The following is a 27,185-nucleotide window of genomic DNA, read 5'->3' as shown; positions in this document are numbered from 1 at the left end:
ACAGAAGGAAACAGCTCGCCCGGCTCTGTTTAAAGGTTATAAAATCCACCTACCAGCACCTCTACAGCTCACTAACTAACATGTTATATATTGTTTGTTTAATCTGTCCAATTCTGGTTTTACGGGGGGGTTTACATATATGGGGCGGTGGCGGCTCACGAGGTGGAGCGGGTCGTCCACGAATCAGAGGGTTGGCGGTTCGATCCCTCAAAGTGTCCTTTGGTAAAATACTGAACCCAAATTGCTCCCGATGGTTGCACCAGCACCCTGAGTTGTAGGTTGCTGCCATCGGTATGTGAGTGTGAATGGATGAGTGAACAACAGTAAAAACATTGTAAAGCACTATATATATGCAGCCATTTTAATTTTACATACATGTGCTGGTCCAGACTAGTTTATGCTAAACTAAGTCAACCGTTTCCTGGTTGTATCGTCATATTTAATGGACAAATGAGAGTCAATCTTTTCATCTAACTCTAAAGGCAGCGAATAAGCCTGTTTCCTAAAATCGAACTGTTCCTTTAACCAAAAGAAGGGTTTTGTAGAAATAATCCTGAAGATAAGGAATAAAAATGTTTTGTTTTGATTGTAGCTACTGACAGTCAGATATTGCATCAGTAGCAGAATTGCAACATTTCTAACCGTTCCCACCCTGATGGAAAACAGCGGACGCAATATTTTTGATACGAATGGACAGAAATGTGATTGAAGATTCTTGAAATGCCTTCAAAGCTGTGAAATTATCTCTGAAAAAAGGGATTCATTCATCTCTCAGACAAGCAGAAACTTATCTTTGTGACTCAACTGTAATAGAAACATGAGAGGTACAAACCAGCACTAACTGCAGCCCCCCGTTGCATCTTATCTGCAGTTTGGTGTTGAATCGCTGTGCAGATTTACAGATACATACATTTTCTTTCTTTCCTTATTCTAATAGAGTCAAGTGCATTTGACACATTTAGCGCCTCAAGACCAAAAATATTATAACTGTGAGCAGAAAATTAAAGCTGCAGTCAAGTGTACTATCAATCCAAGCTTTGTCAAACTGAACCGTGTTGTCTGTCTTTTTATTTTTCATCTTCACCTGTCTCTGCAGAAACACCCCCCCTCGTCTTCACCCTCATCACCAGCAGCTTTGACATTCATAAGTAACATCCTCAGTGAGTCTTTCCTGAGTAAATACAGATCCATCAGATAAACAAACTAACCACCATGTTAAGAGTATTTCGATAAAGGCAAAGAGCCACTTAGAGCTTAGAAACTTTTAGCAAAAGACAAATCTAGTTTTCCTGGTCATGCAACCCGTTTTTACTACAACTGAGGTTGTTGATATTTGATGGAAATATCTCATCTATGTGCTGAACGTGGCCTCTGAAGAACAACAATCCTCCCATAAAGATCTTGCTTAAATTAAAGACAGGAATGATAACTTCACTTCAGCTCTTGCAGCTTGTTCTCACATAATTTTAACCATTATGTGTTGAGCACAAGAGCTCAAATATGACATTTTCATGGTTTGATGGTGTGAAAAGTTTGGTTTAGATGATTGAGAGTAATTTTCATCAAGATCAGAGTGAAGTTTTGGTTATTGTTACATCAGAAAAGCTTTGATACGTCACGTTGCGTCTCCTCATCTTTGTTCTTATGTTTTATTGTTCTGTTTTTGGTGCAACATCACCAAAAAAATACAGGTATTTGCATATTTTTCTCATGACTGCTTCAGTATTCCTCAAATTTTCATTGTACCTTTGGGTCAAAATGTGACCGTCATGGCCGCCAGCAGACATGACCTACCTTGTCTCCCAGGTAAGTCTTCGGTGCGTGCCAGTGGAGGTCTTGGTAGACATCGGGTACATCGCTGAGGTCGGCCTCTACGAGGTCCTGACCGGGATACACTATCACCGGTACTTCCTGTTTGTCAGCTCCGAGCAACACCCAGCCCTCCATGTTCATGATCTACAGGAGAGAAAAGGCATCATCATAACACGACTATTAGAATATATTAACTTTAGTCATTCTGGATGAAAATGTTGCAGTGATAACTAGCAAGAATTTAAGAGATGTGGCAAAAAATTCAACACCACCACAAGAGTATTAACCACCACTCATAATATTAACTGGTAACGAATAGAGCTGAAACAATTCAACAGTCAATTAATGATTAGTCAATCAACAGAAAATAATCACCAACATAGTAATCAGCAACGCTAACAATCGATTAATCATTTAGAGCAAAAATGCCAAACATTTGCTTGTTTAAGCTTCTTCATTTTGAGGATTTTCTGCTTTTTTTTCCATTTTATATCAACGTAAATTCCTCAAACATTCAATAATGAAAATAATCATTAGCTGCAGGCCTAGTAGCAACAATATTTTAGCATCAAGAACCACAGCGGCACTGAGTCTCCGACTGAGAGGAACTACATGTGAAGTACAAGTTTAACACAATCTTCGATCTTGTAAAACATAATAACTATTTCTTGACAGTACAGACTTTGAATCAAGCCTCTTTCTCTCTATGCTGCAGCAGGACGACTATAACAAGTTCAACACCTAACAGCAGAATTCCCAGATTTGGATCAATACCAGTTTAGTACGATGTTGTTTTTTTGCAGAAACACAGACTGTATAAAGGTGAGAAGATAAACCTCTGCAGATGACAGAAGAGAGTTTAAAACCAACAAACACGGATACCTCGGTGCGTCTTTTGTCAGAGCTGCGACAGCGGTCCGTCGCTCCGAAGCAGAAGCAGCTGGTGCAGCCCTTCGGGTTGGTCGGGTCCAAGTGGAACGTACCGACTCTGCACTGGTCGCAGCGAGAACCCTGGACGTTCTCCTACGGGTGAAAGAACACACACACAGCGGGTCAGAACACACAAAAGTGGGTTCAGGAGGACAGAAGTGTGTGTGTGTGTGTGTGTGTGTGTGTGTGTGTGTGTGTGTGTGTCCCACCTTGCAGAGACATTGTCCCGTGAAGGAGTTGCACACTTCCTCTTCGGTTCCCGCCTCGTTGCAGTCGCATGGCCTGCAGTTGGGGTAGCCATAGAAACCAGGGGCGCAGCGGTCGCACTGACGGCCGACGATGTTGTTCCTACATCTGGAAATCAATAAACAGCTGTTAATCCAACTTTAAGAGTCAGTTTTCAAGGTCAATTGATCAAATATACTGTACACGTCTTCTTTTTATGTGCTCAAAAGTATCTAAATCTTGCAGGAGATGAAAGTTTTATTGCTTCCCATCATCAACTATAAATGAAATATTTTGACGTGTTCAAAGGAGGCATTGCCGGCTACAGCATATATGCAACTGTGTGCTGAGAGCCTTTAGGCAGAGAAATACTTTCAGCTTTACATCCTTATCTTGTCCAGACAGAGCTGATGCATTCCTCCATGTGTGTGTGTTTGTGTTTCACTTTGACTGTGCGTGTGAAAGAGACAGAGAGAGAAATGGGTAATGATAGTGATTCAAGATATTTTGAATGCCTTAATGCATACAGCGTGGCAAAACATGGACAGACAGACGTGAAGAGAGGAGGTCGAAAGAGAGGCGGAGGACAGGAAAAACGGAAAAAAGTCGGCAGATGGAGGAGAAGACAGATGTATAGAGAGAAATATAGAAATATGAAATCTGCAAACAGAGAAAGAGCATCTTCCTGAGGCCGAGCAGAGTGTAATCAAAAGACAGTTAAAGTCTTTTTTAGCATCAGATTCCCTCTTTGTGTCTCCACAGACACGGGTGTTTTCCTGCTCAGCTGCAGCGCAAAGAGGGAATTTGATACTAAAATGATTGTAATTTTAAAAGATATCAACTTGCTTTAATTAATTTGAATGGCTGAAGCTTCATATTACAGATTACAGCAAGAAAAACATGTGTCAGCGTTCATTTGTGAAGCTGTCCTTTAAAGACCCTGTCAAACTACAGTTTGATGATCAGAAGAAGAAAGGTCGTCAGTAGCAGAGAACTGATGTCTGTTCCAGTCAGAGCAAAGTGAGAGATAGTTTGGTAGCTATGGTAGCAAAACTGCCTAAAACGGAGCCCACTTTCATGTTATAAAGATAAAACACAGAACGACAGAGGAGGAGAGAAAGCTGCTGTGTTGCTGACTGACTGAGAGCTTTAAAAGTTTTAAAACCTGCAGCTTCTACAGACAAGAGTTGGCAAGTACAGCTGGCTGAACACACAGGCAATCAATCCTAGTGGAGGAGTCAGAGCCAAAATCATGTCAGGAGACAAAACAGCCAAAAAAAAAAAAAAGAACTCCCATTTTAAAGTATTTCCAAACTGAGGCTCGACATTTGAGAGTCGAGCTTGCTGAACCAATAATTGTGTTATCTATCACACAGCGGTGGCGGTGACGGGAAGAAAGTAGTAGTAGTTTAGTTTTAATGTTTGAAGGGGAACGTGGGTCTGCTTCTGCTTGAGCCAATCAATAATTCCTTTGTTTCCTCTTGTCGTACCTGCACTGTCCGCTGAGTGTGTCGCAGCTGACGTCGGGGTTGGTGATACCGGGCCGAGAGCAGTTGCAGACCTCGCACCCAACCACCGGGTGACAGCCGAACGTCTGGGGCTCACACTGGGTGCAGTCAGGGCGGAGAGTCCTCGGAGGGCAGATACAGTCACCGGTCACCGGTTCACACAACCTGGTACCGCAGTCGCAGGCTGAAGGAGAGATGAGGAGGGATTAATACAATATCCATCAAAGCTGAAATACAGTCCTCTGTTGTAAGGAAGGAGGAAGAAAAAGATTACATGCATCAGTGTGATTAGACTTATTTATTTGTCATTTAAGCGTCCGATCAGACACTCACGTCTACAGTTGGGGAATCCCCAGTAGCCCGTGGCGCACATGGAGCAGTCTCGGCCGATGACGTGCGGCCTGCAGCGGCACTGACCGCCGAACTGCTCGCAGGTGTCGCTCTCGGCTCCGACCTCGTGGCAGGCGCAGGGCATCGCCCCGTTGTTGAAGAAGGCCGACAGAGAAACAGCCGAGCTGAGGCAGAACGGAGAGGCGGTGGAGGGACTGGAGGGATGAAAGAGGAGAGAGATTATGAGTGATGTATTACTATTTTCAGTAATAAATCACTCCTTAAACATTCAATTTTTTGGCCACTTTGGCAGCAGAAACTAGTTGATAGGTTGAACTTGTTAGCAAACAGTTGCTTATTTCAAAATATAGATTATAGCAGCTATAAAAGTGAAGGATATCTGTAGAAACGTTGCTGTATAGTCAGTTCTACGTAAAGCTTCCTCTCCTGCTTTGATACTGACTTGATGTAGAAGCTGTTTTGTCCGCAGTTGCTGATGAAGTCGTAAGATTTATCCAGAGGTTCTTCATTCAGGTAGCTGGAGCTGTAGCTGTTCTCAGGAACAACCAGCACGTAATCCTGCAAAGAAACAGAACGTCAGATACAACCAGAAGAGAAGAAGAAGAAGAGAGGAAGGGACACCGGTAAAAGACAACAAGATACAAACTTCCAACTAGAAAAAAAACAGCATCAGCATGGAGATATCTGCTGTAATTTCCTAACAAGGTTGTATTCATTTAACGTAAATATTTATAAAAGAATAAAGTGATCGAAACCCCATATGTATGTAAGTATTTGGTGGATTTCTCATATACAGTATTTTAAACGTTATGATATTTACTTTCTTAATAAAAAAAGACACTACATCATATATAAGTCTAGAAATGAGAATGTGATGATAATTTCTTTTACATTTTGTGTATTTATCTGTTTTTCTCACTTTGGTATTATCTCGTTCCTTTCTTGTATTTTTCTAAAACACTCGTAGGACAGAAAAATCTTAAAAAATGTGTTGGACACAATTAAAGGACTTCACATGCCAATTAAATGTATAAAATCTGATCAGTAGTAAACAAAGTAAAATGAAAACATTACTCATTGTGTCCTGGCGGCTTCAAATGACATGAAACACTGTACACTTCAGAGTCAGTGCTAATGCTAATGCTAATGCTAATGCGCTGTCATGGTTTTCCCTTCAGGACCTGAATGCAGCAATAACACCAGAGAAATGGAAAAACTACACAACATGTTGAGCTTTTATAGTGGAAGTGATTGTAAAAAAACCCACTTTATTTTTCAATTCAGACAGATGAAAACCTAAAAATATCTTGGTACAAGTATGGCGATGAAACAGAGAGAAGAAGAGCATAATAGAGTAGAAACACAAACAAAGAGAGGAGAGAACTAAGATTGGGCGGTTAAACTCACCAGCCACAGTGTTTTGCCTGCAGGTATCTGCACCGTGAGGAAGACCTGGTAGTCAGTCACATCCAGAATGATCTGATTCTCAGAGACCAGGACGTTACGGCAGCCGTACGCGTGAGGACAGAAGGAGGCGTTGGCGTGGCCTGATGCAGAAAGTGACAAGAAACACTAGGTGAGTCTGTTTATGAATGATCTTTATTTAAATATTCAATCAACAGACCTTCTGTAACCTTCTGTAACCCTAAAGTGCTCTTACCCTGCCAGATCCGTCCCCCGTTGATGTAAACCTGCACAGGATAGGAGGGGTGGAGAGGCTGGTGATAGTGGAGGATGAAGACGTAACGCCCCAGGCTGTGGACACGTGTCGAGTACACCGCTGCGTTCTGAATAAGAGGGAGATGGTGATTTTTAGTCGCTAAAAAAATATCCATAATTCAGATTTTTGTTGTTGAGCTTCTCTATTTTCAGTCAGGCACTTCAGTAAATCCAAATAATATTTAAAAACGTAACCGTCGTACTTTTAGAGCAAACAAATCTGTTTCTTATTCCTATAACTGAAGCTCAGTATGAAGGAATGATCTTATTCCTCTGGTGCTGCTCGTACTACCAGATAAGACCAGATGAGGAAATGGTTGAATATTAAGTATCAGTGCAGATTGTAGTTGTCAATAGTCCATTTTTTATAATTCTCAGCTTTCCGAGCATTAAAACCTGCTGGTTATCAGACATTAACATCTGTCTCCTTATATCCATAAACCCTTGCATGTCGGGGTCGTTTCCTGTCGTTGGTTCAGATTTCAGTCAAAAGTACTGTAGTTCTTTTGGGATCAGACTTACTGCAGCTGCACCTCATTCTAACAACTTCATACACTTTATATTCTTTTGGATGGATTAATCTATGGTAATGCATCATAATTTAATGATTAATGATCATCAGTTTTGCCTGTAATAGTCTCATTTATGAAGTAACTTTAAAAAAAACTACATTTCTGTTTGAAATGTAGCATAAAACACAAATAATCAAAAATATCATGAAGTAAACTAATTAACTCATCCTCCATCAGCGTCTATACCTGCACCGAGTCCAGCCTGACGTGGTCGCTGTTGTCCACTCCGTGAGGAGGTCGGTGTCCTCCCATCCACACCGGTTCATCGCTCTGGTGGAGGAGCAGAGGAGGAGCTGCGGCAGGAGAGGCCAGGACGGACTCCCGCATGGAGGAGCTCTGGCCTTCCTTCAGGACCAGAGATTCTGACGGGATTTGGAAGCGTGAGGGGACGCAGGAGGAACTGAAGAGAGAAGGAAGGAGGGTCGAGAAGGTTTTTTATCAAGCATACTGTTTGAATGTTTATGTAGAACGTTTAAAGTGTGCACAGATATCTCCTGTTACTCCACCTGTCAGGTGAGAACTGTCCGTGAGTGCTGATGCAGTGGACTTTAGGTTCAACATACTCCATGGTGAACTGCTCTTTAGGTACCAGGTAGACTTTGTGCTGAAGACAAGAAGAAGAAGAAACACACATGTAAAGTTTATTATGTTTTAAGGAAGACAAATGCAAAAAAATAAGATCACTTCGCAAACAATAACACTTGAAAAATGTTCACAAAGGATCTAAAGCGAGCTCATCATGTGACCGCTACACTCGTTTGAGTCGATCATGTGACTCGTTTGGAATTTTTTTTTTTACCAGGAAGAAGCTGGCGCGGTCGGAGGTGAGCTGGATCTCAGTGTCAGCGGGGAGAGAGAACAACGCCACTCTGTTCTGTCCGTCGATGGCCACGACTCGACACAGGAAGCTACACACACACACACACACACACACACACACACACACACACACACAGAGTGATTGAGAGTTGTTGACATCCTTAATAAAGCAAAGACAGTAACAGTGAACTGCAGCTGAGTCCACACATTACAGGATAATACACACTGAGGGGCGACGGCAGATGAGTTACATCCTCCTGTCAACTCATCATCATCACATTTCTATAGTGTGTCTTCATTTTCAGCAATTATATTACATCATGTCTCACTCTGGTCTAATTTAAAAACAACAGAGATGTAAAATGATGCCTGAAAGCGTGTTGAGAAGGTTTTTTTTTTTTTACATCTGTTTTAAATTGTGATGTGAGGTAACACAGATGTTATAAAATGTTTTTAATTTTTATGTTTTTTACTTTACTATTTCAGTATCTTCAACTAGGTTACATTTAATGAAATGACGAATGTTTTTTCTCAGCAGTTAGTTTGTCCCTTGGTGAGTTTCTTTCTATCATTAAATGACAAAGTTTTCTTCCTCATCTGATTTCATATAATACAATTTGTGACTAATAAAAAACCTGCAGGTCCACCATCATAACTAGAAGCAGTAAAATTGGTGGAAATAAGTGTTTTTTCCCCCCAAAACAGAGCTGATGGCTCTAATGGCTTGGATTTATTCATTTAAAAAATAATTAATAAAAATAGGACAGTAAATTCGACAACAATAGATAGCATGATAAACATCTTTCTCTAATTTTGTTTCAGGATTTCTGCATTTATTCATGAGATCTGTAAATAAGTGTAATTTTATGGAAAGATCTGAATCTCAGGACACATCCTCCTCCTACCTGTATTTGCAGTGCGTCAGGATGACGCGGTGTTGATGACTCCGCGCTCCCGGCATGTTGACGGCAACAGACAGAGTTTGTGGCAATTCTTCCTCGCTGGAATATTCCACGACCAGAGCGTAATCACCTGGTGCCGAAAGACGTGCTCGCAGCTCGACGCTGATCTGCAGAAAAAATGGAAAGTATATTTATTAAACCTCTGCTCTGCTCATTCTCTCAAAAAACAATATAGTACATTTTCTAACGCTCTTACATCGTAGCCGCTGCAGACGGCCATGTCGGGATGGCGTGGGGTGACCCTCTCGGTCTGGCAGGGGCGCGGCAGGTGGTTGTCGTTGCGACAGCTGGCGTCATTGGCAGAGATGGAGGGGAAGGAGTCCAGAGACAGATACCTGTACATCAGACAGCTAGACAGACACAGAGAAAGAGACAGCTTAGAGAGGACAGACAGACCAGTAAAACCATAAACCTTTTTTGTTTTTTGTTTTTTTATAAGCATGTGTCCATCATGAGTCCGACAACGTTACAGGACTGTTTGTCACAAAGAGAAAAAGCATTACATTGAGGGCACGGTAGAGACATTTTTAATCTGCTAATGGATGGTGATTTTCTTCCACTAAATGATGTATGTTTGTATGTGTTGTATGTATATTTACTTCTGGTTGGCGTCAGGCACAGAGCTGTAGGTGCAGGGCTCTGTGACTTTGATCTGCAGGATGGGAGCTTCATAGTAGGCGCTGGGAAGCAGGACCAGATAATCCTGAAGAACAACAGAATGTATGTTTATGGAAGTTTTAGAGCACAAATTACATCCATTTTGGTCATTATATCGACAAAACATGTATTTTTCAGGCTTTATGTCGCTTGTTACCTGCACACAGTTTGTATGCATGTACAGTATAAACAGATGTGTAGTGTGTGTGTGTGTGTGTGTGTGTGTGTGTGTGTGTGTCTCACCAGCAGGATTCCTTCAGCCTCTATAACCACAGTCCAGGTTCCCGGGTTCAGAACGAAGGGCTCCGCGAAGGTGTTCTGGGGAACGTTGACGAAGGTCGGCTCCGTACTGGGAGCAAAGACGATTTGTTTGGACTGTTCTGAACCTTAAAAAACAAACACACACACACACCAGAAATGTATGATGTTAGATATTAAAACTGAAAATGCTATCGCCACGGAGAAGAGGGTTAATACTATAGATGCATTTGAGGAGAGAAAATATGAAAATTGTGCAACGGAACATGAATTAACAGCATGAAAATATATCTAAATATTTGAAGAGAAATACTAATGTTTAATAAAATCATTAAAAAAAGCATAGATTAGACCATACTTCAGACAAAAGACACACAAACACTCACACGTTCACCTCCTCCAACAGTCAAAAACTCTCACACTGGTAAACCTGTGATTGGTGGAGACCTACCTCTGCGGTTGACCTGATAGGCTGTTATTTTACCGTTGGAGGTGGCGCCCTCAGAGTTTACATATCTGAGGATGAAACGAGTCAGATAGACGTCTACCTCGTTCAGATAAACCTGAAGCTTCACTGCGGTCTACAAGAGGGTCGAGACCAGAAGAGGAGATGGAAGAGGAGATCGAGACAGAGGAGGATGAAAGGAAAGAAGTGGGAAAGTAAATGAAGTAAGGAGGAAAAAGGAGAAAAGTGGGGAGGAGAGTGTAGAGAATAGAACAAAAATCCTTAGTCTCAAATCCCTGAACTGATCTGTGGCCCTGAAGGTGCTGAATGAGAGCAGAGACGCCACCGAGAGCCGTTTAAAGCCACCAACCACCACACACACACATCCCTGCATCATCTGTCTCATCTGACAGATAAGATACAGCAGCGAGGGGATAACGTACAGGAATACAAAGAAGAGAAGAAAGAAGATTTCCACTCATAAGAAGTAGGACAGTCCATCCATTCCTATACCAATCCTGGAATAAGCGATAGAAGGCCAGAAAGATTTATATGTCCCTCGTCCAGCACTTACAGTTACGACAGTAGTAGTTCCAGCCGTCCTCTATGACCGCCACCCTGCCCAGAACATCCGAACCCCCCCAGTTGGCATAGCGAAGCACCACATGGAAGAGGTCTGGAGAGCTGACAGACACCGACACAAACACCTTGGACTGCCAAAAGGACCGGCGGGCGAGACGGAAAGCAGGAGGAGAAAAGGGATAAAAGACAGAGTAACAGGAAAGAGGAGAGGGGATGATGAAGAGGAAGAGGGATGAGAGAAAGACAGGATGTAGGATGTATGTATTAGGAAGCAGGAGGATGGAGGAGAGGAGAAGGGAGGTGAAGGAAAAAAGAGGTAAGTATTACAGGAAGTGGGGGGAATGATGAGTTGAAATATAAGAGGAGGTATAGAGGGTTAAGGAGAGAAAAAGAAGGATGAGGGGGTGTGAAAAGAAGAGGAGAGAGTCAGGGGGGAGAGAGATGTGAGAGAGACAGAGAGAGAGAATACATGAAGGAGAGAGGGAGGACAACACCGACACAGAAAGAGAAACTAAGCCAAAAGCAAAACACCATCACCTCCACCACCAAAAGCAAACCAGAAAACCCACATTTCCACTTAAAAGATTCACTTTCAGCCTAATAATCCCAAAATATTTATCTTTGGATTTCCACTTTTCAGCACACACACATCCATAGAGGTCAACATTCAACACTATTTCCCCCCAAAAGATCTATTTTAAAGTTTTAATATCATTAACAGACAAAACAAAATTAATTTCAGAACAATTTCTAGACAAGTAGAATCTGTCTTCCAACTACTACATCCACAGAAGAGTAGTAATATAAATCCTACAGATGTATTTGTGCTGAAATGTAGTTTTACTAAAGAGAAATATCCCTTTAAATGATGCATGCAACATTCAACCATAAAGCAATCTGTCTATTTCATGCAGGAGGAGCATAAATGACGGGCCACAGTCATAATAATATCTCTGTATGCAATGCAGAGTAAATAATTCAGAATAAATTCACATATACTATTATTGTAAATGAAATATTATATTAATGTTTTTCTGCTGTGAGACAATTATGTGAGATGACAAGAAATATAAACATCTGGAGATTTAGATCGAGTCTATAATTATTTATCAATTCTACATAAATAGTCACATTAGTTAAGTACAATAGTAGACACAAAAAATCTGTATCTTTATCTTTAATCCATTTTATTAACCTATAAGTGTTGGTGCAAGTTCAATACTGTGTGGACTAATGGAAAAGGTCAAAGGTGAAAGGTTAAGTTCCTACCTGGATGGGGGACATCTGAGCGTAACCTCTCCAGCTGAAGTCTGGGAACTCCAGACGGTTGTAGCCAAATCTCACCGGTCTGCCATCCAGCATGGTTCCCTCCTCGATCTCAAACTTCAGATGATGAAGGTCTGGGAAGTAATGATCCGGACGAGGTCTGCAGACAAAAGGATTTAGAAAGTAGGAGATTTAATGCGGAAACATCCTGGTCTGGATTAAATGTCAAGAGGTCTCTAGCAGGTGTGAGATGTTTCTCTTTGATAAAATGTCTTTTATTTATTTACTGATAATGCTTCAGATATATTATGACCCTAACCCTAACCCTAACCTTAACCCTAACCCTAACCTTAACCCTAACCATAACCCTAACCTTAACCCTAACCCTAACCCTAACCCTACCCTAACCTTAACCCTAACCTTAACCCTAACCCTAACCCTACCCTAACCTTAACCCTAACCATAACCCTAACCTTAACCCTAACCCTAACCCTACCCTAACCTTAACCCTAACCATAACCCTAACCTTAACCCTAACCTTAACCCTAACCATAACCCTAACCTTAACCTTAACCATAACCCTAACCCTACCCTAACCTTAACCCTAACCATAACCCTAACCTTAACCTTAACCCTAACCTTAACCCTAACCCTAACCTTAACCCTATACATTTTACATTTTAATCTAAACAAAGTTAACAATATGAGGTAAGATATCTCCTTTTCAGATGCAAACTATTACGGTTAATTTTTTGCGCTTTTTATTTGTATATAATTTGATGATTTACTGAATTCCTACAGTATTACACTGTATATAGTTCTGTATCATTTATCATCCATCACCAGAAAGGGGAAGGAAACAAACAAAAAACAAACAAAAAAAACAAATAAATAAACAAAAACAGCTTTTCTGCATGTTTATCCTCTGGTAAAACCCAAAAATGTAAATATAGTCAAGAAGCAGCATCTTTTTTTGTGATATAAGGTAACTGGGACTCTGGGAAATGTAGTTTTGATTACCACTGGGCCACTAATCATCGTGATGTTAGCTGACTTGACCTTAATCGTCTTATTATTTAATGCAATTAAACAAAAAATACAAATAAAATTAATAATAATAAAATAAATTCCTTTCAGGTCTGTTTAGCTGCTGTTAAACTCACAGATTACACTTTGGTCCCTCGATGTTGGGTCTGCAGCGACAACGGCCGTTCCTCTCTCCACATGACTGACCTGCTGAACCTCCGATGTCACACTGGCAACCTGGACACACACACACACATACACACACATTTAAAGTAAGATTAACAAATATAACATGGCAGCATTGAAGCATCCAAGCTTTTGTTGTAAAGGGAAATCAAACAATTACTTTAAAGTTTTTATTCACTTTCTAAACTAACACTCACCCTGGCAGCCGAAGTAGTTTTGTTCCTGCAGGTTGTAGTAGCCATCTTTACAGGTAGAGCAGGTTCCACTGCAAGCGTTGGGTTTACAGTGACACTGACCAGTTTCCTGTCACAAACAAGAAAGACATTATTAAGTATTATAACAGGAAGATAACCTGTTGAACCTGCACTGTCACATGGAGACTGATCTTTAAGGCTTTTTATTCTGGTATTAATCACAAAGCATTGAAAATTGAGACAAAATTACCAAAGTTTCAACACCAAACTCTAATGGCAACAGCATGTGTATCATCCCGTAATGCAACCTCATACTTGATTTGTTTTACACACACAGAAATAGGACACAACCATCAATCCTAGATTTGAATTTCTGTCTTTAAGCATAAATATCAATATGTTAGCTGCATCACAGCATATTCACTTCCACAGGATGGGACGACAGTATTAATACTGAGGAAAAAACACATCTTTAAAAGTCTAAATATAGACAGGAAGTGCAGTATTAGTCAGAGGAAGGAGTACAGGTTTAACTTGCTCACCTGTGCACACTCTGCGACACCGCTAACAGTCCCTGCGATGTTACACTCACAGTCTGAAGAAGAAAGCAGACACATGAACAATAGTTAATTTATATGCTCCGTTTACCGCATTATAAACAGTTGGACATATGTTCGATGTGTGTTTGTTGTGTATCTTACTGGAGCATCCATCAGGAGTGTCTGGGGAGAGGTTCCAGTACAGAGGTTTACATGTGTCGCAGGCCGGGCCTTCAACATGGCGACGGCACTCACATTGACCCTGAGAGGAAGATCGACAGGAAAATAAACCAACAAGTCAATTTCTACTGTCAGTATAACGGATATTACTGTGCTACAGGAAACATTCCTAAAATCTGTATGTGCAGCATTTACAGAAAACACTATGAAACACTCAAGACATTTTAACAGCAACATGATATGACTGAATTGTAAAACTATAGAATTATAATATCTTTAAAAGAGAGGAAATTATACCTTATACCATGAATAGCTGTGGACTGTTTGTATGAAGGAAATGCAATGAGGTTTTAAGGTAAAAATACTGAATGTGTAAAAATCAAACAATATAAAATGTATTCTGTTACAGCTAAATTGCGAATTGGATACAAAATACTTGATTCAGCTCTTTCTGTTGGCATCATTTCGAGTTACGATTAGTTTGTATCATAAATTTGTTTCGGAAATTTTTACCACATACAGTTCAAACAAATAAAAACTCACCACTGGCGGTGGCACCACATACTGAACAGAGCCAGCAGGATGGCAGGTACCAGCTGCAAATGATAAAGAGAAAAAACGATATTTGTTCATGACTCAGTTGGTTGTAGATGTATTAATGAGTTTGGACACATTTGCTGTTTCCTGACTTAAGTTTTGGTTAAACTGACTGGCTGTATAAACATATTTGGTGGTGCATTGTGCTATGTACTGTATATCTTATTTATATCATGAATAACTATTGTTGTTAGATGTGTAGCTGATAAATAGCAAGAAACAATTAGCATAATGTCAGATATGCTAGTTGTTTGTAGCTGTCTTTATTCATTAATTACATAAAGCTGCTGTTACCTGCTCCCATTTTATTTTGGATGTAAGTGACAATATGTGTTAGCTGTATAATCATATAAGACAATACTGAAGAACTACGGAAGTGTTGACAAACTGACAAACTAAAATCCAATAATACAATCAATCCAGATCATCTAAAAGATGCATACACTGTTTGTTTGTATCTGGTTTCACTTGTTCAAAAACTCCAACAAACACAAAACAAAACTACCTAATTTAAGCTACTTAAGGCTAGAAATGGGAGCAACTATCTTGGAATAATGCATGAACATTCCAAAGTCGGAATAACGGGAGGTTTTCCTGTTCTGAACATTGTGTGAAAGCAGCATTAACCAGAGACATTACTTCTGCCTTCAAAAACATTTATACTTTCTAAACATGCTTGTAATCATAATCATATTCACTTTAAACATTCTTTGTGTGTGTGTGTGATTAACTGCAGCTGTCACACCTCACTTCCATTATGTTAGGCAGAATCCGCCTGTCTTTACTCTGCGTACGTGTGTGTGTGTGTGTGTGTGTGTGTGTTATTACCTTGGCAGTTGGGGAAGCCGTAAGAGCCGTGTGCACAGCTGTCACACCTCAGTCCCACCACATTGGACAGACACACACATTGTCCCGTCACCTGGTCGCAGCTGGTGTAGCGGGAGCCTTCTGGAGAGCACTGGCAGGCTGGAAAAAAAGGGTTATTTATCATTAGTCGATCAACAGATTGATTTAGTATCAATATATCTTTTTATATGTCAATCTGAATACACAAGGTGGACAAAATGACAAAAATACCTCACAAAAAAAGACATTACAACACTGACACATATTTATCTGACTGCTGGTAAACATTAAATACTGGCCTCAAAGGAAGTCTGGCAATCATACGAGCTTTCCAAACATTACAAAGCGTTTCCATTATTTTGTCCACGAGTGTAAACACACAAGGCTGAGACAGAGACGGGAGTTTAAGGCATCACACTGAAGGTCGGTCGGCGACTTACGCGTGCAGCTCGGGTAACCGTAGTAACCGGGTGCACACTGGTCACATGACGCTCCGCTGTAATTGGGCCGGCAGTGGCAGTGACCTGATGCGGTGCAGCTGGCGTCCAGTGCGGTGCGAGGATCACAGGTGCACACTGGGAAAAACAGGAAGGGAGACATGTTAGAAAAATTTAAAAAAAAAAAACAAGCAATTTAAAAAATAAAAGAAAATGTGAATCAATGGTAAGAAATACAAGTTGATATTTAGGTACAGATGAGTCGTCAAATTGTTTTTTTTAGTTTTGAGTGTTTGAATGTCTCAGCAATGGAAAAAGAAGTTTCAATTTGACAATTTTATTTCCATATTTTGGCTTTGAATGAAATTTCCTTCCAGTTGTGCAGCCGTCTAACCAGCTTGTCCTGCATTTTTATCCTAAAAACGCTCCTATATACCTAGTATATCCTCTTTCTTACTGACTCATTCTACTTCACACCGCAAAGCTCGAACCTCAATAAAGAATCATAAAATTTAACGAGGCAATATAACACTTCATAAGAAGGTGCGTTAAAGTTAAGTGTTTCCATGTGCGAGTCCACATGCGCTCAGTCTAACGGGATATTAAAATTCTCTATTTTCATTACGGTATGTGTGGATTTGGTTTGGCGTGTGCATACCTTGACAGTTGGGGTAGGAGTGGAATCCAGATCTGCACTGTTCACATCGAGGACCTTGAAACTCTGGTTTACACAGACAGCGACCGGACGCGTCGCAGCCTTCAGGCAGAGAGCCGAGCGAGCTGCAACCACACACTGCAGAGAGAGAAGAGAGAGAGTAATGTTACATATATCTACTCACATGCAACTGATTCATCTCTGTACTTACATTTTACAGTCAGTTTTTAATAGAGTATGATCTGTTTTTATAAGTGGCTCTACTGGTTTTTATTTGAAAGAGAGACTGGTGCCCCGTTTCCAGCTGGTGTTATCAGGACATCTGATCACATGGTTCTATAATTCAGCTGGTTTTAATAAGAGTTCTCGTTATCTTGATGCTCGGATTGTGTAATATGAGTAAAAATGAAATTTTACATTACAATGTCGAGATATAGAGCTTAATGGATGAAAACCTGACAGTATCACGTCCTGCCTGGACTTTATCTGTTATTTTTGGACTCTTTGTGTATTTTGTTCTCTTGAGTTTTCAGTGTTGCATTTATGTTGTCTGGTTTTGGTTTTTTTCTCTGTTTCCCTTGTGTATTCCTTTATTCCTCTTGTGTTCATGTGCACCTCCTCTCACCTGCCCTGCATCACCCTGGTTAGCCCAGCCCTGCTCTCAGTGTCTTCCCGTGTGTTGTGTCACCTGTTGTCTTGTTTATTTTAGTTCCTGCTTTATTTTGAAAATTTTTTCTCCTTGTGTCTTATCACCTTTACTTCCTGTGTTTGATTACCTGTGTCTAGTTTTCCCCTCACCTGTGTGTAGTTTGCAATCACAGCCTGTGTATTTATAGTCCAGTTTTCAGTTCGGTCTTTGTCAAGTCGTCTGTGTTTGTACTGCGTTTGCTCCTGTGACCTTTGAAATTACTCACCCTACCTGGCAGACAGGTTAGTCTTTCTTTGGCTAAACCAGTTAACTAAATACCTGACAAATCAATCATCTCATCAATATAAAAAACATTAATAAAGTCCTCCTCCTTGATTTGCAGCATTGCCATAAATTCACTTACACAGATGAGATGTGAAAGGCGTAGCAACCGCAGTATAAACAGCAGAAAAACATCTGTTGACAGCTGATAAATTCATGATGTGTCACCTTCAAATCAGCCACTCCTAACTTGATTTTTCCTGCACTGTGTATTTCAACAAGCTAATTCGGCAGGCGGAGTCTAATACCAGATGTAAATACAGTCTTAAGTAGATATTAAGTAACTGAAGTACTTGTCTGACAAACAGATGACATAGACAGAGCCTGGATCTCTATATATATAGAGCCACAACAGATTATACCAGATTAAAATACATGTCTGTTTGGTTTTTTTACAGTGGAAAAGTCTCCAGATGGGGGGTAAATAGAAAGAGAGAGTTTCCACCAGTGACTCACGTTGGCAGAGCGGGTAGTTGAAGTAGCCCGGTGCACACTGGTCGCACTGGTAACCTTGGAAACCACTTCGACACACGCTGTGACCCGTCAATGCGTCACATGACCCATCCAGACAGCCGGGACCTGAACACTGACAAGCTGGAGACACACACACACACACACACACACATAGAGTAAGATAAACAAAACAGCAACAATACAGAGCGATAAATAATATGTTTGTTTATACATTTGATTTATTCAAAGTATTTTAGAGTTCATTGTGTGTGTGTATGTGTGTGTGTGTGTGTGTGTGTGTGTGTTAACTAGTCACACAGATGGGAATGTGTACATGATTAACACAGCTTGGTGGAATGCTGTTTACTCAGGAGTGTGTGTGTGTGTGTGTGTGTGTGTGTGTGTGTGTGTGTGTGTGTGTAGTTACTCCTGGGTGGCAAACTAACACTGGATAAAGAAAACAAACTGATAAATAAAGCGTCTGGGATTCCTGGCTCTGGTTGTGTATTTGTATTTTGTCTGTGTGTGTGTGTGTGTGTGTGTGTGTGTGTGTGTGTGTGTGTAAAGAAACAAATGGGCTGCAATCCATCAATCTTAACACCAAAATAGCTGCAAATTCTGCAGTCTGGTAATTTGAACACACTCCTTAATTAGAGCACACTGGAGGATTCATACTTCATTAGCCGGTGCTAACATGCTAACGTAATGTAAAGTCATTAAACCTGGCTGCTGTTTAGGATGAAAAGTGACATGTGCTTCATCATGGACTTTGAGTCCTAAAACAGCCTGCGTAGCAAAAGCAGCAGCGTCTTCATTCTGCTGTCTGCGTCTCACGGGATGCGTTCAGGTACAGTATTGAGTGTAGGTCACCTGCGTTTTGGCAGAGCTCAGACGCCAACACACAATCACTGCAGTTACAAAATGTAAGAAATAGACTTAAAGTGTAGATATTAATCCTTCAGATTGCAGTTAACATGCATAAAACTTGCGCTACTGATTAAAATAGAAGCAAATCTGTTATAAGCTAGTTTGAAATGTGATGAACACATCACAATCCTGTTTCCTTCTTCTTCTTCTCTAGTACAATAAAATGCTCTGCTGTCTGTATTCTGTGCCACTCAAAAGCGGCTCCTCCCGTCCATGTGTCAAAGTGTTCTTGAGCAAGATGCTGAACCCCGAGTTGCTCCTGATGGTCTCGCCAGCGACTTGCAAGGCAGCTCCGCCGCCATCGGTGTGCGAGTGTGTTTGTGAATGAGAGGCAAAAATTGTAAAGCGCTAAAGTCTATGAATCCATCTCTCACCCTGACAGTTGAGTCCATAGAAACCCGGAGCGCAGGTGTCACAGTGGTCACCAGTGAAACCCAGTTTACAGACACAGGTTCGAGTCCTGGGATCCGGCCTGCAGGAGTTATCTACGGTGCCCGCTGCACTGCACTCACAGTCTGGAGAGAGAATATTAACACGTTTGTTGCATTAGATGATTCGGCAATAATCAATTACTGATAGAGAGAAAAAAGCAAAACAAAACAGGACGTGCTTTCCAAAAGTCCCGTCAGTAAACCAAACACACAAACAGGCTGATAGGAGCAGCCGCAGCAGGTGTTTCTGTAGAATACACTAACACGTATCTGTGAGGCCGAACAGTGTTTTCTGTCCAGCTTATCACATTCCAGCGAGATTCTCACCATACTGAATTTTCCCAAAACTCCTCCAAACGTCTGACTGAACAAGTGAGAGGAGAACATGAGAAAATACACATGAAACATTTGAGTCAAGGTCAGGTTCCCGTTTTTTGGGGAGGTTTTTTTTCCATTTCTTTCATTTGATTTTGTTTTATTGCAATCAAATGTTCTTTGTAAAGTTTAATCTTTTCTCTGAACTGTACCTCTTCCTTGTGACACTTACTCTTAAATACTTTTTACAGGTTTAGATATGAGATACGAGAGCCAAAAGCTTTATGCTGCTTGGATGGGATCCAGCAGCAACAATAATATATCACACAAAAATACATAAAATAAGAAGTAAAGGACTCTAAAGCAGGAAAGTGAGATAAAGTTTAAAGACTTACTGATGATCTCTCCTGCTGGTTTGGCCTCGCCGTTGTTATTATTGGTGGGATACGTGGGGATGGCTGATGGAAAGAAAAAGATGGAAGAAAGATTAGAAACCGGAGAAAAAAATTAGTTCTGTTTAAGCTCTTTGGAGATCAAACTGTTGTCTGTCAGTGTAACTCACGGTAACAGTCGGGGAAGTTGATGAAGCCGCTGGCGCAGGATTCACAGTTCTCCCCGGTGTAGTTTGGTTTGCAGAGACAGCGACCGGTCAGATCCTCACAGGTACCGTCTGTAAACTCTGACTGACAGTCGCAGGCTGCAGGAAGACAGACGGAGGTTATATAATAATATCAATGATGGATTTACGCCTGTTTGAACATGTTAATCGATGGACAGCTGTCACTCACGTGAGCAGGCCAATGGGGAGTCGATGGAGTGGTCAGGTGACCTGTAGTAGGTCGGGATGCAGCGCTCACAGTTGATTCCGGTGGTGTGATGCTGAAACGGAGACGTTTCAGTTACAGTTAAAGGAAAAGTTCACAATTTTTTCGAGTCTTAAAATAAGCCCACATGAAAATTGAAACAGTTTTTTCTTGCTGTAATCGTTCCTCTTGTTCATAATGACCATTAAGATGTCCAAAAGTGTCCAAATGGTGTCAAATCAAGTGGATATCGTGGACTTTTTAGTGCAAATTTCCTTCTTTTTGTTGCTATCCTTGCACTTCTGCTCAACAGGGAAACACAAAGAGGGAATTTGATCCTAAAAAGACTTTAACTTTGGAAGATATCCACTTGATTTGACTCATTTGGATGGTTGAAGCTTCATATTAGCTATCAGATAAACTTTTTAATACATTTCAGCACAAAAGAAGGAGGAATGTGGATTTTGTCCCTCATTGTGAATCTTTCCTTTAATCACTACTCAACACAAGTGAGGAGTTGTTAGTTACCTGACAGTTGAGGCAGACTCCTCCTCCTCGGTAGTGTCCGTGGATATCTAAGCTTCCTCTCTTGTGATCGACCTCGGGGTCGTAGTAACAGTCGAACGAGTGACGGTGACAGTTACACGCTGAAACACACAACACCGAACGTAAAAACACAGTTAGAATATGAACCAGATGGCAGAGTTTTATGTAACAAGATAAAACAAATTAAAGACTATAAACTAATAATAATGACAACTTGAACTATTCCCCAAATATATATTTCATGTCAAGTTTCCTACTTTTTCTTTTTTTTTAATATAATTTCCTATCTATTGCTAATTTTCATGAAGTCACATATATAGTCACTAAATTCTCGGTACAGACTCAGTTGAAATGCCTGTAATGTTCTATATTTATTCATTTTTTTATTAATATTAAATAAGTATAAGACGGCAAAGGAGAAATAATATAATCTCAGACAACATCTGGAAATACAATTTATATATATATAATAAATTAAAAAGCACAAACGCTCAGAAATCGCTTAGAAACAAGTGTTAACATTCACCTGAGGAGTAAAAACTGCTGCAAGCCGAGAGACAAGAAGCAGAAAAACAGGAGAAAAGAGAATAAAAGAGGAGGATGAGAGGAAACAGTAGAAAGCACAGGGAAACAAATCAGTTAGTTCAGTAGAAGATATACATCTATTTTAGAGGAAATGAACAGAAAACCTCAGTATCATTCTGTCTTCTGCTCAGCATCGTACATCTGAAGTGACTTCAAACATGAATCTCTATGAAGTCACTTCAAATGCAGTTTTTTAAAAAAGCTGTTTCCTCTGACAGGTGTTACTTAGTGCAGGAGATTACACACTCACAAGGATCATACTTAGCAGGTTTCCAAACAAATCAAGAAAGTCAGACATGAAGAGAAGCTGTAATTAAACACAACCGCACGTAATTAATAATTTCCTGAAGGGACGTTCGGTGAAAGCCGATTATCCTATACTGTAGTAGTCTGAAGTACAAATAGGAGGGTTGGAGTTATTTTATGAATCATAAAGGTTCTTTTTATGTCGGATGAAAGTCAGTGATCACAGACTGGTGTAGGGTTTTACTCTGTGATGGACTTTTTGAGGTTTCTTTAATATGTATTTTAAGAAGCTGCTAATTCACATATCAAGAAGAAACAAGATGAGATGAGCTGAAATGTTTGATTTTAACATAACTTCTGTATATATACATGCAAACTCATTGTGTATTTTGTACTTTTTAATTTCCTTCATGTAAGACTATATGTGTCACCAAGACTAACATATATTAGACTATTCAGAAATAACATCAGCTTGCATGTTAGTGGTACTAAACATGTTCTAAAAGACTTTTTATGAGGAAAAAAGCTTTTAATACAGCACAAATATCCATATATGAATGGATAGACGAGATTAAAGGAGCCAAACATTATTGTGTCAAAGGAACAAAATATAAAAACCCCCATTTTCATAGATTTTGTCACTCTGATTGTCTAAGCCAGCGAGGCATCAATACATTTTGTGACGTCATTCTAAGTGATAAAGTTATGATGTTATGTTTGATGAAAGAAAAATGTCTTTTTTTTAAAAGTGATTTTGCTCCATAGATTTACACTCTGTGGTTTACACATAGACATGAACATATCTGTACAAAGATCAGCTGGTTACTTTTACTAGAGGAAAAGTCATAAATCTGATGATTATGAACCAGGATCTTAAATATAAGGAGCGTTTGGTTTTTTTAAATGATTTTAAAGTTGATTTGCTGAAACTTATCAACAGATCACAGAGACGCTGCCATCACTGTAAAGAGTAGGTTCTGATTTCTACACTGTGTGGCATCTGAACATTGTGGTTTGACAGAGTTATAATTTTGAGATTAAGGGGTAGAAATTATGACACAAATGGCGTGTACTGGGAAAGAGGACGGGTAAATGAAGTTAACTCTTCTTTGTACATATTTGTACCTTATTTATGACTCAACGATATAAAATGTTGCATTATGGAACACAACATTATGAAACACACTACTGTATAATCTAACATGTGAACCTCATTTAATCACAATATTTTGCATCTTTAAAAGAACTCCTTAGAGTTCTTGTTGTGGTTGTTGTGGTTCTCACCAGTTTGTCGTTGGACCATCTGGTTTCTCTCTGCCTCAATAATCTATTTGACTACAGTCTTGTTTTTTACAGCCTCCCAAACATCTGCTATGTAAGCTATAAAGTTGTTTTTTTTGAAAACTGCTCTGAAAGCAAATGTTTACATTTTTATTTAAAATACAGGAAGGACTAGCTAAACTCTAGGCTACAACAAACTTTGAATTATGAAAAGAGGAAGTCTGATGTATTAAAGGACCAGTCTGTAGGATTCAGTGACTCCTAGTGGTGAGGTTGCAGATTGCAACCAACTGAATACCTCCCCCTTCCCTTCCTTCCAAGCGTATATGAGAACCTAAAGTGGCTGCGAAACCTGCAAAAAAAATGCAAAAGGCCCTCTCTAGAGCCAGAGTTTGGTTTGTCCATTCTGGGCTACTGTAGAAACATGGCGGCCTCCATGGAAGAGGACCCACTCCCTATGGCGATATAAAGGGCTCATTCTAAGATAACAAAAACACAATAATTCTCATTTTCAGGTGACTATAAACTAATTAAAACATACTTATGAACATTATATAACATTTCTGCCGAGTCCGTTCCACTAGATGCCAATAAATTCTACAGACTGGTCCTTTAAATCAAGAACTGGTCCCGGTCACATAGCTACAGAACAGACGTTCCCACACACAAAGAAGTAGATAAGTAAAATAAAGAGAATCGCATGCACGTCCCAGACCAAACTTCACTCTTCATACAGAAACCCTGATGGAGGTTTTTTGTTCTTATCTGCCCCTCAGCGCCTGAGAAGTGCCGACTGAATAAACCAGGGCTCCTTATCCTGTTGCTTTGACTCCAGCCTGATAATACTGAGTGTTTTTCTCAGACCCAAAAACTTAAAAAAAGAGAGATTTAAGAGCTACCTACTAATGCAGTGAGTCAAGTGATAAGCAAAGCAGACCAGGATAACTCTGAATAATGAAGTCCTGACCTCATACCCAGCCTCTGCTCTACTATTGTAGCCTAGGAACAAACCAAATACAGCTTTTCCTCATTTTATGTTTCTAAAAAGCTAAAAAATGACAGCATACTGAGATTTTTCTGATCAATGAGTATCTACGTCTGTACCGGCTTGTAAAATTTGAGCCCTTCATCGAGATTACAGCTCCAATGAGGCTTTGGTAGAGCTTCTGAGGCTTAGACTTGAGGGGATATGTTGTTGTTGAGTGCAAACAATATAATTTCTGCAACAGTATGTTCACCTCAATCTCAGCCAATGAGCATCTAAGCTGACCAGAGTAGAGCTGCAACAATTTTTCAAGCAAAAATGACAACTATTCTCTGGTTGCACCTTCTCAAAGGTGCTGTTAGACTGTTTTAGACAATTTATCATCAATTCAGAGAGTAAGCATTCACGAAAATAATCTGCAGGTTAATCGATAATGATTATAATTGATAGTTGCAGCCCTGGAGACCAGAGAAGAGTCTATATATAGACTTTGGAGGTTGCTGAGCCAGATTTGAGTTTCCAGTTACACAGCAGGTTGCACATTAATGCCTCCAGCTCTCTGATTTTTCATCTCTTAATTCAATAAGTTCAGTTAGAATCTGATGTGTTATATCTGTGGTTGAAAACACACTTCCTGCTCCAGCGTGAGCAGACTTTTATCCGCTATAATCTCACTGTAGCTGCAGTACGAGTCACATTTTGAAAGCAACCTTGCAGCAGTGCAACCAGTGCTGCCTCTCTGTGTAGTTCTGTTCATATCATGTTGCCCTTTAGTGACATTTCTGTCACTGTGATATCCATGTTGTCCCTTGTTAAATATAACTGCAGCTTTGATAACAGATGGCCCTCGCATGTAAATAGAACTGGAGTTTTGATAAGACCAAGTTCACCCCGACTGAATGTTATAAGAAACAGACGACGCATGATCAAAAACTTTTAGCTGATAATCTGGATGAAATGCTTCAAATCATCCGTGTTGATGATATAAAATACATGTGCATGAGTAAAACTATATAATATTATACAATAGTCTCACTCATGCTGCAGTAAACTGTATTTCTAAGATGCCTGAGTCAATGTGTATGCATCAGGAATTATGAACACAAAAAGCAGAGAAAATGTTATTTCTAAATTCTAAATTACTGGGATTTAGGTGAAAAAAAAAGAAAAGAAACTTTAAATTAAAACAGAAAAATCTAACTTGTTCACCAAATGACAAGAGGAAAAAGGACTACGATCACATACGTACACACAAAAGGAAAAAAGTTTTTAAAAAAAGTAAAGAAAATACAAAAAAAGAGCAAAAAGTTAATAAATAAAAACCCAGAAAACAGGGTTAGTAAGGAGGATCGCAAGTCAAAAGGCTGAAAACAATTAATAACTGAATAAAATGAAAGAAATTGGCTCCCATGACCCCCATTTAACAGCTTAAATAGACAAATCTACTTGTTTTCCAGATACTGGTGATGACTTCAGCCATGAAGCACTTTTCTAGAGACACTGTTCATCTGTGCGTGTGTGAAACTTAACAGCAGCATTGCATCTGTTGAGCTTCATCAAACGAAGGCCGACTAGTTCTGTTGAACCAACGCATGAAAGAAAAACACATTCCTCTGCAGGGATCAGTGATTCAACTCAGAGGAGTCCACAAGGCTCCTGCGTGCATGTGTATGTGCGTGTGTGTGTGTGTGTGCACAAGCAAGCACGAGTAGTTGCATAGTATGTACTCACGTTCACACTCGTTGGCACTGTAGGTCGTGGCCGGTTTCCACGGTAACTGGTTGTATCCGTGGCAACACTGGTCACAAGACACGCCACAGGTGTTGTGCTGACAGTCGCACAGTAACCTGTAAATAAAATAAAATTAAAAAAAACAAGAGTTTGAGTAAAATAACGCTGAAATACATAAATAAATGACACACACACATATACACACACACTGCAGGCACAAAAGGTTGAAATATGTTGTGGTATGTAACTATCTCAGCCTATTGTGTTTTGGGTAAAACATGATTTGAACTCTTCTCTGAAGTTCATCTAGCTCTTATACTTGCTAATGTCACATCAAAGACGAAAGAAAAGCGGGGAGGGGTCCCCACAACAATGAAGGAGTTAATCTTCCTCCGCCATCGACAGCGGCTGACTGCTTCACCTCGGCTCTTTTAATCCGTTTAGTGTGAAAACCTGCGGCCTGCCGAGTGTGGCCAAAACACAGCAGGGAGAGAGAGAGAGAGAGAGAGAGAGAAAACCCACTCTGAACGCTATTCTCTCGTCTCTCCGAGTACCCTTAACCGGTCAAAGAGAGACAAACACAGAGGAGCGGAGTCACGGGAGAGAGAAGTATGATCAAAAGGAAAGAAAAAAATCCACCGAGATCACCAAAAACAAATGTTATTCATGTGGTTTTAGTTTAAATGAAGTTCCTAAACAACTATTTGCTCAGCAAATGTCTCAATATGACTCAAAATGGAGCAGAAAGCAAAGTTCTTTATTTTTCTTAACTTTTGCTGACGATTCTCTCCTGCAGTCGATCATATTTCCTAAAAAAAACTCTTAAACTTCTCATGTTTAGGAGAAACTAAGTGTCTGAAGAAAGAAAACAACTGAATTTTTATCTTTTCCAGACTAAAAGTAACCCCTAGATGATCCTAAATCTACCCTACAGCGTTGATTTAGTGGCCTGGCTGAAGTTATACTAGAGTAGGAGGAAATGGAGATATTTATTTAATGGATTTATAGCACACATGATTTATATTAAAGGGTGTTTACATAGATAGAGTGACTCTAATGGTTGTATAGCTGCTCTTATACTTTGCATCTTCTTGTTAACTTACTGTTCAAAACATTTGGAAAGAATCAATACAGTGTTAAAAAGTT

At 40.0% G+C, this 27,185-nt stretch overlaps 1 protein-coding gene across 2 annotated transcripts in view; it reads right to left on the bottom strand.

The window, feature by feature from the left end:
• The window catches only part of lama5 (laminin, alpha 5), a 119,746-nt gene that overhangs the window by 26,176 nt on the left and 66,385 nt on the right, over window positions 1-27,185 (bottom strand). Inside the window, exons 7-38 of one of the 2 annotated variants that reach the window (XM_042409250.1) lie at window positions 26,040-26,155; window positions 21,194-21,312; window positions 20,651-20,741; window positions 20,425-20,559; window positions 20,258-20,320; window positions 19,491-19,631; window positions 18,193-18,330; window positions 16,770-16,904; window positions 16,115-16,249; window positions 15,657-15,794; window positions 14,775-14,827; window positions 14,214-14,313; window positions 14,055-14,107; window positions 13,516-13,621; window positions 13,270-13,369; window positions 12,110-12,266; window positions 10,265-10,394; window positions 9,799-9,941; window positions 9,498-9,601; window positions 9,095-9,248; window positions 8,842-9,005; window positions 7,917-8,025; window positions 7,624-7,721; window positions 7,304-7,517; window positions 6,487-6,613; window positions 6,234-6,373; window positions 5,269-5,384; window positions 4,809-5,020; window positions 4,458-4,659; window positions 2,952-3,096; window positions 2,695-2,835; window positions 1,795-1,956 (exon numbers count right to left, since the gene is read on the bottom strand). In XM_042409250.1, coding sequence (XP_042265184.1) covers window positions 1,795-1,956; window positions 2,695-2,835; window positions 2,952-3,096; window positions 4,458-4,659; window positions 4,809-5,020; window positions 5,269-5,384; window positions 6,234-6,373; window positions 6,487-6,613; window positions 7,304-7,517; window positions 7,624-7,721; window positions 7,917-8,025; window positions 8,842-9,005; window positions 9,095-9,248; window positions 9,498-9,601; window positions 9,799-9,941; window positions 10,265-10,394; window positions 12,110-12,266; window positions 13,270-13,369; window positions 13,516-13,621; window positions 14,055-14,107; window positions 14,214-14,313; window positions 14,775-14,827; window positions 15,657-15,794; window positions 16,115-16,249; window positions 16,770-16,904; window positions 18,193-18,330; window positions 19,491-19,631; window positions 20,258-20,320; window positions 20,425-20,559; window positions 20,651-20,741; window positions 21,194-21,312; window positions 26,040-26,155 — 4,141 coding nt within the window. Of the gene's footprint in view, window positions 1-1,794; window positions 1,957-2,694; window positions 2,836-2,951; window positions 3,097-4,457; window positions 4,660-4,808; window positions 5,021-5,268; window positions 5,385-6,233; window positions 6,374-6,486; window positions 6,614-7,303; window positions 7,518-7,623; window positions 7,722-7,916; window positions 8,026-8,841; window positions 9,006-9,094; window positions 9,249-9,497; window positions 9,602-9,798; window positions 9,942-10,264; window positions 10,395-10,832; window positions 10,972-12,109; window positions 12,267-13,269; window positions 13,370-13,515; window positions 13,622-14,054; window positions 14,108-14,213; window positions 14,314-14,774; window positions 14,828-15,656; window positions 15,795-16,114; window positions 16,250-16,769; window positions 16,905-18,192; window positions 18,331-19,490; window positions 19,632-20,257; window positions 20,321-20,424; window positions 20,560-20,650; window positions 20,742-21,193; window positions 21,313-26,039; window positions 26,156-27,185 lie in introns of both variants that reach the window. The other variant, XM_042409249.1, reaches the window with a different exon arrangement.

The sequence above is a fragment of the Thunnus maccoyii genome, chromosome 4 (genome assembly GCF_910596095.1).
Source record: "Thunnus maccoyii chromosome 4, fThuMac1.1, whole genome shotgun sequence".
Taxonomy (NCBI): Eukaryota; Metazoa; Chordata; class Actinopteri; order Scombriformes; family Scombridae; genus Thunnus; species Thunnus maccoyii.
This window is presented reverse-complemented; position numbering and strand designations above follow the sequence as displayed.